The sequence below is a fragment of the Miscanthus floridulus genome, unplaced genomic scaffold (genome assembly GCF_019320115.1).
Source record: "Miscanthus floridulus cultivar M001 unplaced genomic scaffold, ASM1932011v1 fs_626_4_5, whole genome shotgun sequence".
NCBI lineage: Eukaryota > Viridiplantae > Streptophyta > Magnoliopsida > Poales > Poaceae > Miscanthus > Miscanthus floridulus.
Window position 1 is genome coordinate 127428 of NW_027097034.1, and position 12573 is coordinate 140000.

At 44.1% G+C, this 12573-nt stretch overlaps 1 protein-coding gene across 1 annotated transcript; it reads right to left on the reverse strand.

Annotated features, from left to right (window-relative positions):
* Nucleotides 1-2913: 2913 nt before the first annotated feature.
* Nucleotides 2914-5213, reverse strand: LOC136532461 (thioredoxin H-type-like). The gene is made up of 5 exons (XM_066525055.1): nucleotides 5124-5213; nucleotides 4810-4935; nucleotides 4468-4644; nucleotides 3059-3136; nucleotides 2914-2970 (listed from the first exon to the last, which is right to left on the reverse strand). The coding sequence occupies exons 1-5, from the start codon at nucleotides 5211-5213 to the stop codon at nucleotides 2914-2916; spliced, it is 528 nt and encodes a 175-aa protein (XP_066381152.1).
* Between the last annotated feature and the right edge of the window lie 7360 nt (nucleotides 5214-12573).

Consider the following 12573-nt stretch of genomic DNA (forward strand, 5'->3'; position numbering starts at 1 on the left):
TATTTAGATCAAATTAATTCTCCTAGAAAAACATCCCAAATAGTAGGTTTCATATTTTTATCAAAGAGTACACTTCATGATGAATCCAACAAAATTTGGTTCACTCAATTTGGACATCTACAACTCTACTTATGAATTTTCAAAGTTTGCTTATATTTCTAAAAAGAATAAATTCAAATTATTAATGCAGTCGCTGATAGCTGGGGCCCACTGCTCAGTAGGACCCACACGTCAGTGATACTAGGGCAGGGGAGGCGCTCCGGCCAGCCCTATCTCGCTAGTGTTGAGATCACTGGCGACGAGGGTGACACCAACATGTTCCCCTCATCAAGCCACGTCGGTTGGTGGTGAAGACGTGACCTAGGGTTCACCAGAGATGGCTCACCGGCGGCAATGGCAGACGACGGAGGTAGCACAGCGGTACATCGGCGTTCTCTGGCCATCACGTGCTCTAGTGAGGTGCGCTATAGCTTCGCAGAATCCTAACAAAGCTATCTAGGGTGGGTTAGGGTTCCGGTGAGGTGGCGGTGAGCTCCGACCACATGCATGGCCTCGCGGCGGCGCATAGAGCACGGTGGTACTCCCACTGTTTTGGCTAGACGGCGGTGAATGGTAGGTCTCTGTCATGCCATCTGCTAGGTCTAGGGTTACTCAACCTAAGACGCGTGAGAGAGGAGGGAGGCGATGGGCCAGCTCGGCAACGGCGAGCTCGAGTGCCACGGTGGCCATGGCGGCCGCGCGCAGAGCGACAACATGTTCCTGTGCAACCTGGTGATAGCGTCTACCCTAGATTCGATCTGAGCATCTAGAGCCTAGTGTGGTGCCAGACTGAAGAAGTGGAAGGCAGGGGATGCGGTGGAGCGCCTGGGCCATGGTGAGCCGAGAGCATGGCGGCGCTCCCGTGGCGACGATGGCTACGGCGAAGCAGAACACCGCTTTACCTTGGGTCGAGAGGTGGTGTTGGTGGCTCGAGGTGGAGGTGATGGCGGAGCAGCTGTGGCCGAGACAAATCGACCGGTGGAGCTATGTCAGCGGTGACTGGCTGCTGCGGAGCTACGGCGGTGACACAGCGAGATCGGAGCTTTGCTTTGTGGAAAGACAAGCGAGGAGGGAGGAAGTGAGAGTGAGCGAGTGGATTGAGCAGCAGGGGCGCGACGCCTTTGTGCAACGCTCTGGCCTAACCGGCCTGGCCATCGCTGGTGTATGGCTGCCATGCCGCGATCACGTCCTGTGGCCAGTCGGCCAACTAACGCGCTCGTGGATGCGGCCATCAGAGCCGATGATAGTGTCCAACAACACAAACTTTGTGATCGTCTAACTCCAAAGCCGTGGCGATTTAGCACAACTCCATTCCTAAGAATGTAGAGCTACACGTGGTCTACAACTTTGCTTAGAAAGTTTCCTCTAATTCGCCATGGTTTTTCAAAATGCAAGCTTCAAAGTATGGTACATCGAAACTAAAATCAGTTCATGACTTAGCAATTGTCTAAGTTGGAAACAACATTTTGTTACTTCTTGTAAGCCCTATTTGACTATGTTAGGCACTGAATTAGCTCTTGACCAAAAAATAAAAGTTCTACTCTAGTCAAGTACTACAACTTTGCTTAAGGTGCACTGCCATGCAAACACTCTATGGCTATAATTCAAATTTGGTCAAGTAGTAACATGAAAATGGAAGTTTCTAGATTAACTATGACTTGGGGGCTATTTTGGTCCAAGTCATGAATTCTAAACTTGTTCCATGTACCATCCTAAGTGTGTCTAAGGTGTTTTTTGTGACTTCACAACCATTTCATGCATTGATCACACACAATGGCAAGCATATATATAGGGAGAGTATATTCAGTAGCCAGCTACAAAATAAGTTATTTTGTAGCCACCTCCATTTACGATAATTGTATACTAATTTACGATAATGTCAATACATATTACGATAGTTGGGTACTATAACACATAGGGATATTTACCATAACGGTTATAGTAAACCACTTAGTGAGGAGTTACTATAATCTCATAAATTAACATAGTAATTATCGTAACTCAAAGTGGCTACAAAATAAGTTATTTTGTAGCAGCTACAGGGTAGTAGTTCTATATAAGCAACATCACATGTGATAAAGATAAATTGAATGAGATGAAACTTCTTATGCTCATGCTCATGAATGCTTGGATGATGCTTGTGCTCATGAAATGCAAGTGCCCAATGCATGCTTAACACTAGGGTGTTACCAGGTGGTAGGTGGGATGAGTGGTGATCAAGTGGCGTGGGAGCAGTGGTGGTAGGTGGGGGACTTTTAGTCCTGGTTTGTAATACAAACCAGGATTAAATGCACACTTTAATTCCGGTTTGTAGTACAAATCGAGACTAAAAGGGCTTTTTTGTTTCTGTTTATTATTCATATATAATGCTTGTGTTTTTATTTCTCTGATTTTTTATTTGCATATGCATTTCAATTCTACACGAGTTAAATTTCAATCCATACAAACATAATTATAATATCCATACAAATAAACCTAATAAACATAATTAGCTTGTATACAAACATAATTAAAATATCCATACAAATAAACAAAATTAAATATAACCATTTGAATAAACCTAATTTAAATAACAGTACGAATAAACCTAACTAACACATGGATCTAACCCGACTACAACCTCCTATCTCCACTGCCAGTAGTGTATGTCTTGGATTGTGTAACCACGATCATTGTCTATATATGCAAGGCCTGCACTAAAGCACTCTCCATTGCCTCACAACGCCGATGACATGGCATCCCATAGATGTAGCCTACTGACGAACTATCGATGGCCTAGTCCTGCCTAAATCTCACACAATACTAGATATCAGCTATCATCCTCTGACCCATCTCTTTCACGAAGTCCCAGGCATACCCCAGTCGCATAATAGCTTACGTGAGAATGGGATGCAAACTACATGTAGCATAGGTGAAATCATAGGGCAAAACCTAAAAGCGAACAAACAAAAAATATCAGGAAGCGCTCATATAATAATAAGAATAAATAAACATTACTCTCATATTATACACGACGTACCACATCCATGTGGTTGAATGTCGCATGCTTCTCGCTTACTCGTGGCACATCAAGACTATACTGACGTAAAGCTTCTATCTTCAAGGACGAGAAATCAGGCATATGGTAGCCAATTCACTTAATTACCTGCAAAGAAGCATCACGACATCAATCCAGGCGCCTATGTTGGTCGGCGACTGTTGTCCAGTTTGCACAATGTCCTGGTGCACCTCATTATTATACCTAATGGGGATGTCGAAGGCGAGACTGCACGTCCATAACTCACCTCCTTCATCATTCACGCCTCACTTGTCGTCGTCTCGAAGATGTCCCACACCCTGAGCAGCCATAGTGTTGCTTCCAGCCACTTGACCGATTTTATAGTCCATGACATATGCAACAATCATGTTATGAATGAATGTGTATATGCAAAAATTATATTAGCACACAAAATTTAAAATATTACATACTATTGATGGGTGTGGGTGATGCGGAACGGCCCTATCTAGTGCGAATGGAAGATCGCTAGGGTGAAAACCTGGTTATTGTGGCTGGGGAAGTCTGCCGTCATTCATCGTAACTAAAAAATTTCAAAAAACATCCGATTAAATATAGAACCCCATATAAATATACCATGCAACATATATATTAGAAAAACATATAAAAAATAAATCATCAAGATATTATATATATATATATATATATATATATATATATATAATATATATATATATGCATGGCAAGTAAACTTAAACACTGTGCACATAATTTTTTTACGATTATTAACTCCCATCAAGAAATAATGTTGCTAACAAAGATCTAGAAAACTGAGGAACAATGTAGATTAAGCAATATATTTGTAGATGTATGATAATTATCGAGGAACAATGTAGATTAAAAAATAATATATTTGTTTTCTTTTCTCACCCATGACAAATGTTTCTTAGGTAACATTCTAAAATTCTAACGTCTAAATTAGAAGAAAAATATGACTATGGGTACAAGTACTAGTCCGGAATACTATACAAATAATTAATTTGGATTAAAAATAAAAGAAAAAAAAACCTTGGGCCTAAACAACTGATCGGTGATCGTAATTCGTAAGAAGCCAAGAATCAAGATGTCGTCGTCGTGGAGCCCTGCCTGGTCGCCGTCTTCATGCGCCGTGTTCGTGTCTCCGGTAGTCTAGCTCTTCGTGGAGGCACGGCTCGCTAGCTCCGCGTGTGTAAGGCGCACGTCGCGAACTCACGATCAGAGTGTGCTGTGTACAGCGTGACTCCTCGTCTCCTCTCTACCCGAGGGCAGTCGGGAAAGGAAACTAGAAAAGAAATGCCGATATTGTCTTTTTAGGCCACCTGGCCAGTTCTATATCTCCCTTCTTATTAGTTTGCTAATGCCTAATGAACTATAAGACATGGAGGTTTGTATACCTGAGCTTGAACCCCTCCTCCGCTTAGGTCCTTGACCGTCGCATCTCGTGCCCTACTCCTAGGGCCGGCACTGTGGAGCTTATCCGGATAGGCACCAACAAAGCTCTCCAGCGTCACATTGTACTTGATGAAGAAGAAGGTCGGCGTCCCCTGGATGTTGTAGCGGCTAGCAACTTCCTGTCGTCGTCGAACAAGGAAACACACATGATCATCAGTATAGCACGACATGCATGATGATGGGGTTGAATCGAAATCGAATGCATGCATGCACTTGATGTGGTGAATTTGAATTAATCACCTATAATAATTGGCTATTGGGACGACACCGTAATATATACTCACCTCCAGTTCGAGAATGTCGACCTTGAGGAAGACACCTTTAGTAGGGTACTCCTTGGCGCACTCCTCGAACACCGGGGCTATTGCTTGGCAAGGACCGCACGTGAGGGACATGAAGTCGATCACCACCTGATCGAGGGGTAGGTAGGTGAAATGAAACAGGCCAGTTAGTTAGTTGTTGTTTGACAAATTAGTAAGCTCAATGCTAGAAAGAATTGTTAGTAACAAGAAGAAGAACAAGAACTCATCGTTGAACAGATGACAGCGGGCATATTATCGAGGAAATTAAATTACAGGGAGACAGATGGCGTACGTACCAGCTTGTCGGCCTCGTAGGCCTTGGCCATCTGGGCGTCGAACTCATCCCTGGTGTGGCAAGCGATCACGGTCCCCTCGGCGCCCGCCATTTCTCTCGCTCTCTTCTTCCTTGGTGGCATCGAAAGCTTCTGGCGCTGACTAAGGTTTCTCTCGGGGGCTGGCACTGGTGCAGGTCTAGGTTGCAGTTCCGGTTGAAAAACCTCCTCTGGTCTGGTTTCCTAACCGGGATTGCTAATCCAGGTCTAAAGGCCTGTCCTTTAGACCCGGGCCTCACAACCGGGATTGAACGGAGCCATTTAGTCCGACGCCCGATGGTGGGCACCTCCCGTCCCGGTTAGTTATACCAATCGGGGCTTAATATCACTTTTCTTCTTTTGTTTTATTTTCTTTTACAGTTTCTTCTTTCCATTTAATTTGGTTTCGTTTCAAATAGTTTTCGTACACGCATTATATGTTATATGCTATACTATTGTACGTCGTCCAATAAATAAGAATGAAACTAATAAAATAAGAGCTTATATATTACAATGATCATCCCTATTCATCAAGTTCATACAACCATAATAGTTTAAAACAAGTCGTTACAACAAATTAGATGGTCCAACCCCAAAGTTCAATTACACATCAAGTTCATGCAAGCACAAATAGATCACCACCAAAATTTGATACGTCGTATTATGTACTCGGCGAAATATAGGTCACCTATTTTGTATCCACAATATCATTTATGTGGAGCAACGCATTAAGTAGTGCACTCTCCCTTGCTTAAAAGTATGAGCATAGGGTCTACTAACGACGGTAAGCGGTGGTCGAGAAGTCTGTAGGTCAGATGATCCCCTCTTAGTCATAATCAGCTTTTTCTGAAATCCTTCTATAGTGAGTGTTGGCCATTCATCGGCATATTCCATCAAAACCCAATGCATACATTGTCTGGTTTAGAATGGCTTCAAAGCTACAACCTGTATAGGTTAAGTCATAATCCTCAACCTGTAATTGTTAGCGCAAAAAAATGGATATGAGAACAAAGCTTTCGAATAACAACAAATCTGAATATAAGCCATGAGTTCGACTTGGACTTTACCACATCATTTCGGTTGGTTCGAACAATCCTTGAACAGAAGCCTGCAACATCATGATAAAGAGCCCGCATCTATTGCATGTATCGTTATGGAGGATAGTGTAGGCAGGGTGTACCCAATATTCACAAGCTTATTCAAACATGATTTGACAACATATTTAATTGCAATTTTCTTCTTAGGGTACCTTTACTCCCACCTCTGAGATTTGTACAACACATCTACCCCTACTAGCGGCGATGGAAAAGCCAATTCGAGATTGGACCCATCGACCATTATCTACATCAAAGCTATCAACATCCACTCCCTCAACCCCGAAATATGAAAGTGTCTCTTCAAACCAAATGATTGGGTCAATTACCCTACGGTACATTAAAGAAACACATATATATACATATCAGAAAAATATATTATGTACAAGCGTATTTAAGGCATATTATAATGTATTAAAACATATATCGTTGCTTACTATGCGAGAATGATTGAATGCTGTAGCCGACAAACTTGGTTCGAATCCCCAAGCAATACAATAGCCCCAACTCGGGACAATCGGTTCAGGGAGACGTCCAGCTATTTCTTCTCACTAAAGTTAATATATAACACTACCCCCAGTTTTCGACATCACTGTCGGTTTAAAATCCCCCTTCACTGCCGGATTTTGAACCGACAGTGGCATACCGGCAGTGATGCCTCTTGGCTATCAGTGCCGGCACTTCACCCGGCAGTGATAAGCTTTTAAAAAACAAAAAAAAAGTACAGCAAGCAAGCTCGCTGCCTACCGCCGCCACCGCCATGCTCGCTAGCTACCGCCACCACCGCCAAGCTCGCTAGCTCCCCCCACCGCCGCTCCATCAAGCAGTTCATACAAGAAACAACTCATACATTAGACAAAGGAGGAGGGATTCAACACAACACAAATCAACTCATCCACAAATCGAATCGATTCATACATCACACAGAAGGGTTCAACACATCACAAATCAACTCATCCACAAATTGATTCATACAACATAGAGTGAGGGGAGGGGGGAGAGAGTGGAGATTCTGCAGGGAAGGGTGAGCTTGGTCTCACGCTGAAGGCCGCCCCTTGCCGCTCAAACGCAAGATCTGAGGCCGCGCCCCCATTCGCTGCCCCCAAGACAGATCTGAAGAGAAAGAGTGTGAGAGAGAGGAGAAAGAGCACCGGGAAGGAAGAAACTGCCGGAGAAGAGAAAGAGTACCGTGAGCCACCGGCGCTTCATGACCTCCCGCCGCCGAGGTGGATCCACGCGAGCCGCCCGCCCGCGCTTGCGCCGGTCGCCCGAGCCGCGCTTGCACCGGTCGCCGGGAGGAAGAAGCTCGCGCCGGTTGCCGGGAGGAAGAACTCGCGCTGGTCACCGGGAGGAAGAAGCTCGTCGTCGGGTGGATCCGCTCGCCAGCGCCAGGAGGAAGAAGCCGCGCCGGGATCCCGACTGCTCGCCGGCGCCCACAGCGGCCTCATGCCTTCGCCGCGCAGGCGTCCCGACCGCTCATCGGCGGCCGCAGCGAGGTGGATTTGGAGACGAGATTTGGGAAAATCTGGAGGAGGTCTGAGGAGCGGAGAAATATGAGAGAGAGGAGAGAGAGCGGGGAGAGGTATGAGAGAAAGGAGATAGAGCGAGGTGGATTCGGCGGCCGCACGGACGAGTAAACCAGAATGAATAAAAATTTTGGGTCCAAAGCCTATGGATCACTGCCGGTCTGTGAAATGCAATCGACAGTGATAGACATCACTGTCGGCTTTTATTACCAACCGGCAAGTGATAGTATATATCACTGTCGGTTTGTTAGAAAATCCGGCAGTGATAGTCTTTTTTCTTACGAACCGGCAGTAATATATCTATCAGTGTCGGTTTTAAAATTCCGGTAGTGATAGAGTCAGCAGTGATAGCTTATTCTGCAGTAGTGTAAAAATTCATATCACTGGAGTCAATATATAAATTCATACACCAAAATTCATATTTTCCTAAGAATTTCCATATATATATATATATATATGAAAAAAATTTCCTACTACCTTGGAGTAGTTACTCCCTCATCTAAACCACGTACATCAGGGTGCCGCACTCGCTTAGCGGGTCTCCAATTGCACGCCCCGGTATTTCACCCACCGAGGAAATATTTTTTAATCATTATATATCCGTCCAAGAGATGGGATACGTCCGTTCAAACTGATCTTTATCCCGCGATACTTTCTCCGTTTCAACAAACCATAAACCTCCGTTCTCATCTTATTCACCGGCACTTACACGAGTCGACGGGAAGGCCCTTCGCACGGCACGGCGGCAGGGCACTCCTGCATGGCACGGCGGCGGGCTCCCTCCCCTGCGGATTCTGCCGCAACGCAACTCGCCTCCCTGGCTCCCTCAACGGTGGCGGCGCCGATCCCTTCATGTGCGGATCCGGCAGCGACGGCTCCTCCCCTCCACCTGGTGGCCGTATCTAGCGATGGCTTCGACGGCGGACGTATCTATCTTGGCTTTCTCCATGGCTTGAGTATCCAGCGGAGGAGCACAAATTGCCACCTGCACCAGAAAGGAATCCATGCGGATAGGGTGCCGGCATTGGCAATGAAGGCTGGTTCTATTATCTTTGGATTTTTATTACACTAATGCTTTGATTTCTGCATGTGAGTATTACATTGGTGTAATTTTGTCAACAAAAGTAGTATATACAAATACTCCATTCTCACATAAGTATGCACATATATTTTGTTCCCAAAAATAGTATGAATACATACTCTCTTGTTTTGTATATCTCCTTACGTGAATGTATACGCACATATACTCCGGTAGCGTGGTTTAAGTATGTATGCATACTACCTAAATCTGGGCATATGTATTCATACTAGAAAAATAAAGTATGCATACTCCTTTTAAAAAAGTATGAATAAATACTCCTTTCAAGAAAAAAAGTATGGGTATATACTCCTCTTCAAAAAGTATGAATATGTACTCTTATATATGAAAAAATTAGGTGTATATACTCTTCTCCACATGCATACTCGCAACAAAGCAGATACACGTGGACTCTCCTAACCAACGTCAAAATAAAACATATAATTAAATAGCGTGAGAAGTGAGATCCGGTTTTCAAGGAAGTACTCGTCGCCCCCTGCCTTTTATCGCGTACAAGTACCTATACATTAGCGGGTCATGTTCTCAACCCGTTAGCTTCTCGATCTGAACTGCTGGCCGGACTCTCCATGGTGTGCCTACTCTACGTGGGAGTAACTGCTCCCGGGAGTATAGAAAATTTTCCCTACTCCCTTGGAGTCGTTGTTACTCCCACATATATATATATATATATATATATATATATATATATATATATATATATATATATATATATATATATATATATATATATATATATATATATAGCTGGCTACAAAATAACTTATTCTGTAGCCACTTTGAGTTACGATAATTACTATGTTAATTTACGAGATTATAGTAACTCCTTGCTAAGTGGTTTACTATAACGTTATGGTAAATATCCCCATGTGTTATAGTAACCCAACTATCGTAAATATGTATTAACATTATCGTAAATTAGTATATAAAATTATCGTAAATGGAGGTGGCTACAGAATAATCTATTTTGTAGCTGGCTACTGAATATACTCTCCCTATATATAGAACTACTACCCAAAATATCAAAATTCAAATATATCACTGAAGTCAATATTTTCATATACCAAAATGCATATCACACACAAGTCAAATTAGATCAAAATATATCACTAAAACAATTACAAATAGCTAGCCAAGCAAATTAGCTTAAGTTAGGGTTGTGCTCGGTTTCACACAGCACAGGAAGGGATGAGGCGAGACGAACCTTATAGCAGCAGCAAGCGAGGGCGAGGCCGGAGACGATCAAGGGTCGATGCCGGAGACGAAGGCGCCAGTGGAGACGATGTCGAGGCTGGAGGTGCTGGCGGAGACGAGGATGAGGGGGCGAGGGCGAGGCCGTGCGCGCCAGAGCCGAGGATGAGGGTGAGGCCGGCCGCCGGATGAGGGGCGCTCGGCGCGATACTTCACCTAAATCGAGTGTCATCCACTTGACATGCTCAATTTAAGCAAAACAACATCGCGCGGCCCCTAGGAGTGCACTAGGCAACTCCTCTTTAGGATCAGGTTTAGTGGCACGCAATAGTTCACATACCAAACTGACACAGTCTAATGAATAATGCTCAAATAACTTATACTGAAAAGCTTACAAGATAGAGTTTACATAAATTACGCGATCCAGTCCAACCAATGGACAAGATCCAGAATCCATTCTAGAGTTGATCACTCAAGGCCACTCGGACAAACTACAGAGTTACTTGTAGCATGCTCATGGTCACCCTTCCCTAGCACCACTAGTTGCGGTGATGGAGACTCGACTCACATTGATCTACATGTTCCTACAAAACAACTAATGGTTGCACCATGGTACATTGCATACTCCTAGGACTTAATTCCAACACATAATATTGGCGGATGCATAGGGTAATTATCAGTCATGTGTACTAAGCGTGGAAAGCAATGATGTTCATTGAAGATTAGGACATGCTATTGCTCAACATAGAAGTAAAGGTATTTATCATTATAACAAAGTGCTCATAGTCCATCATTCATGCTACCATGGGTAGAGAAAGAAAGAAAGAACAACTCGAATAGTTCCATCCTAAGGGACTTAGGATTTCAAGACTCTATAGAGGTGTACAACTATACCCACACTGGAGAATGGGATGAACCTCCATACTCATGCACCAGAAGATAAGGGTTGCCTCCGTCTCCAACCTTTCCTAATATGGCCCGAGTTTCCGATGAAAGGTTCGAGCGGTTGCCCGGTGAATGTCCGGACATTCCCGGCCGACGCCAAACCCCTTGCCCATTTCACAGATAAATAGGTCGCAACTAGTTACTTGGCTTGTCGACCCCATCCACGATATGTGGTCTGTACGAGTGGTTACTCGGACTTACGTATCCCAATACACAGTCCTTACTGCTCCATGAGCTATGTCGTCTGAGATCCCACACTCACGACGACCTACCCCTCGCATGAGTAGGATATCCAAGTTATCATCAAGATTATCATATTAGGGATATTAGTCCTTACCCAGATTAGTTAGGTATATCAAGTTGTACTTTCATTGGTTTTAGTAGTTAATTATCTAGGTGTAGCATTCTACACGCGCGAGTATGAGTTCCCTTCTCATGCTCGACTTCTACCGTTGCCCAAGCAACTAAGCAATAAGCATTAATCATTTTCATTCCCGCTGTTACGATGAGAGGCTTCTACAGATTATTAAGCTACTCTAGGTGTAGTATAAGAGTGATCATTATCCAAGACTACATGTGATGCATGACTCATAATGCAACTTCATAAGTATCCAAAGTAGGGTTTGTAATAGTGGGGTTCCTGCCTGATGGTGATGCCATCCAGACATCTAGAAGCTAACGACGAAGACTCATGCATATTCCTGAGAGAATACAAAAGATCGTCTAAGAGATACATCGACGATCGGAATGATGAGGGGGAACATGGGTGAATAGGATTAGGTTACTACCTTAGGACTTAAGGAGAGACATCTAACTATGGCTCTACTACTGCCGTGGGTGTGACTAAGCTCTCTTGGTTGTAGGTTGGTTACTAGGGTAGGTTGCTTAAGCTAGCTCACTCTTCCCATGACTAGCAGACACTCTGTTCTACCGACTGACACTCCGTTGTACTGGATATCGAGATGGGTTTTCTCTGGTCTGGCTTTGTATTGATTGACGGACGCTCCATGGAGTTCATGGAGACTCTGATAGGTTTGGGACTTAGGCATTTCTAGGGTTCTCTGTCCACATCGGATAGTCCGGTCAATCGATGGATGCTCCGGTATGAACTAGGTGTTCTCGGGTCGCTGGGTTACTGTTCTCTATAATTCAACGAATACTCCGTGCGGTGCTGCAGACGCTTCGCTGTGCTAAGCTGATGGGGGATAAGGTTCCTTAGTGGTTTTCTATGGATTGATGGACACTCTGTCAGTTTGACGGACACTCCATCACACGGGCGACATAACCTATGCTCCAAGGAAATCCTAGGCATCAAGCTTAGATTTGTGGAGTTGTGCATCTTGCATGTGCCAAACATTCCTATGGTAGTTTAGGTGGCTTACTAGGTTCACTATGGCTAGGTTCTAAGCTAGTTTCACTAAGTGTGGCTCAAGGCTTAGGGATTAAATCAAAACTCATGAGATGAGAGATAAACCTTGGGATCAAGATGGAGATCCTTGGCTCCGAGATCAAGAGCTTCCATAGCGTGAAGAGTAGAGATCCAACTCTTATTCCATCCAAGCTTCCTTCATCTCCAACCTCCA

Excerpts from the sequence above, each read along its gene's own strand:
- LOC136532461 (XM_066525055.1), bottom strand. The coding sequence starts at position 5,213 with ATGGCGGGCGCCGAGGGGACCGTGATCGCTTGCCACACCAGGGATGAG. Across the intron at positions 4,936-5,123 it reads CCTACGAGGCCGACAAGCTG|GTGGTGATCGACTTCATGTC; the intron begins GTACGTACGCCA and ends CCCCTCGATCAG. Across the intron at positions 2,971-3,058 it reads CATTCAACCACATGGATGTG|GTTTTGCCCTATGATTTCAC; the intron begins GTACGTCGTGTA and ends GTTCGCTTTTAG.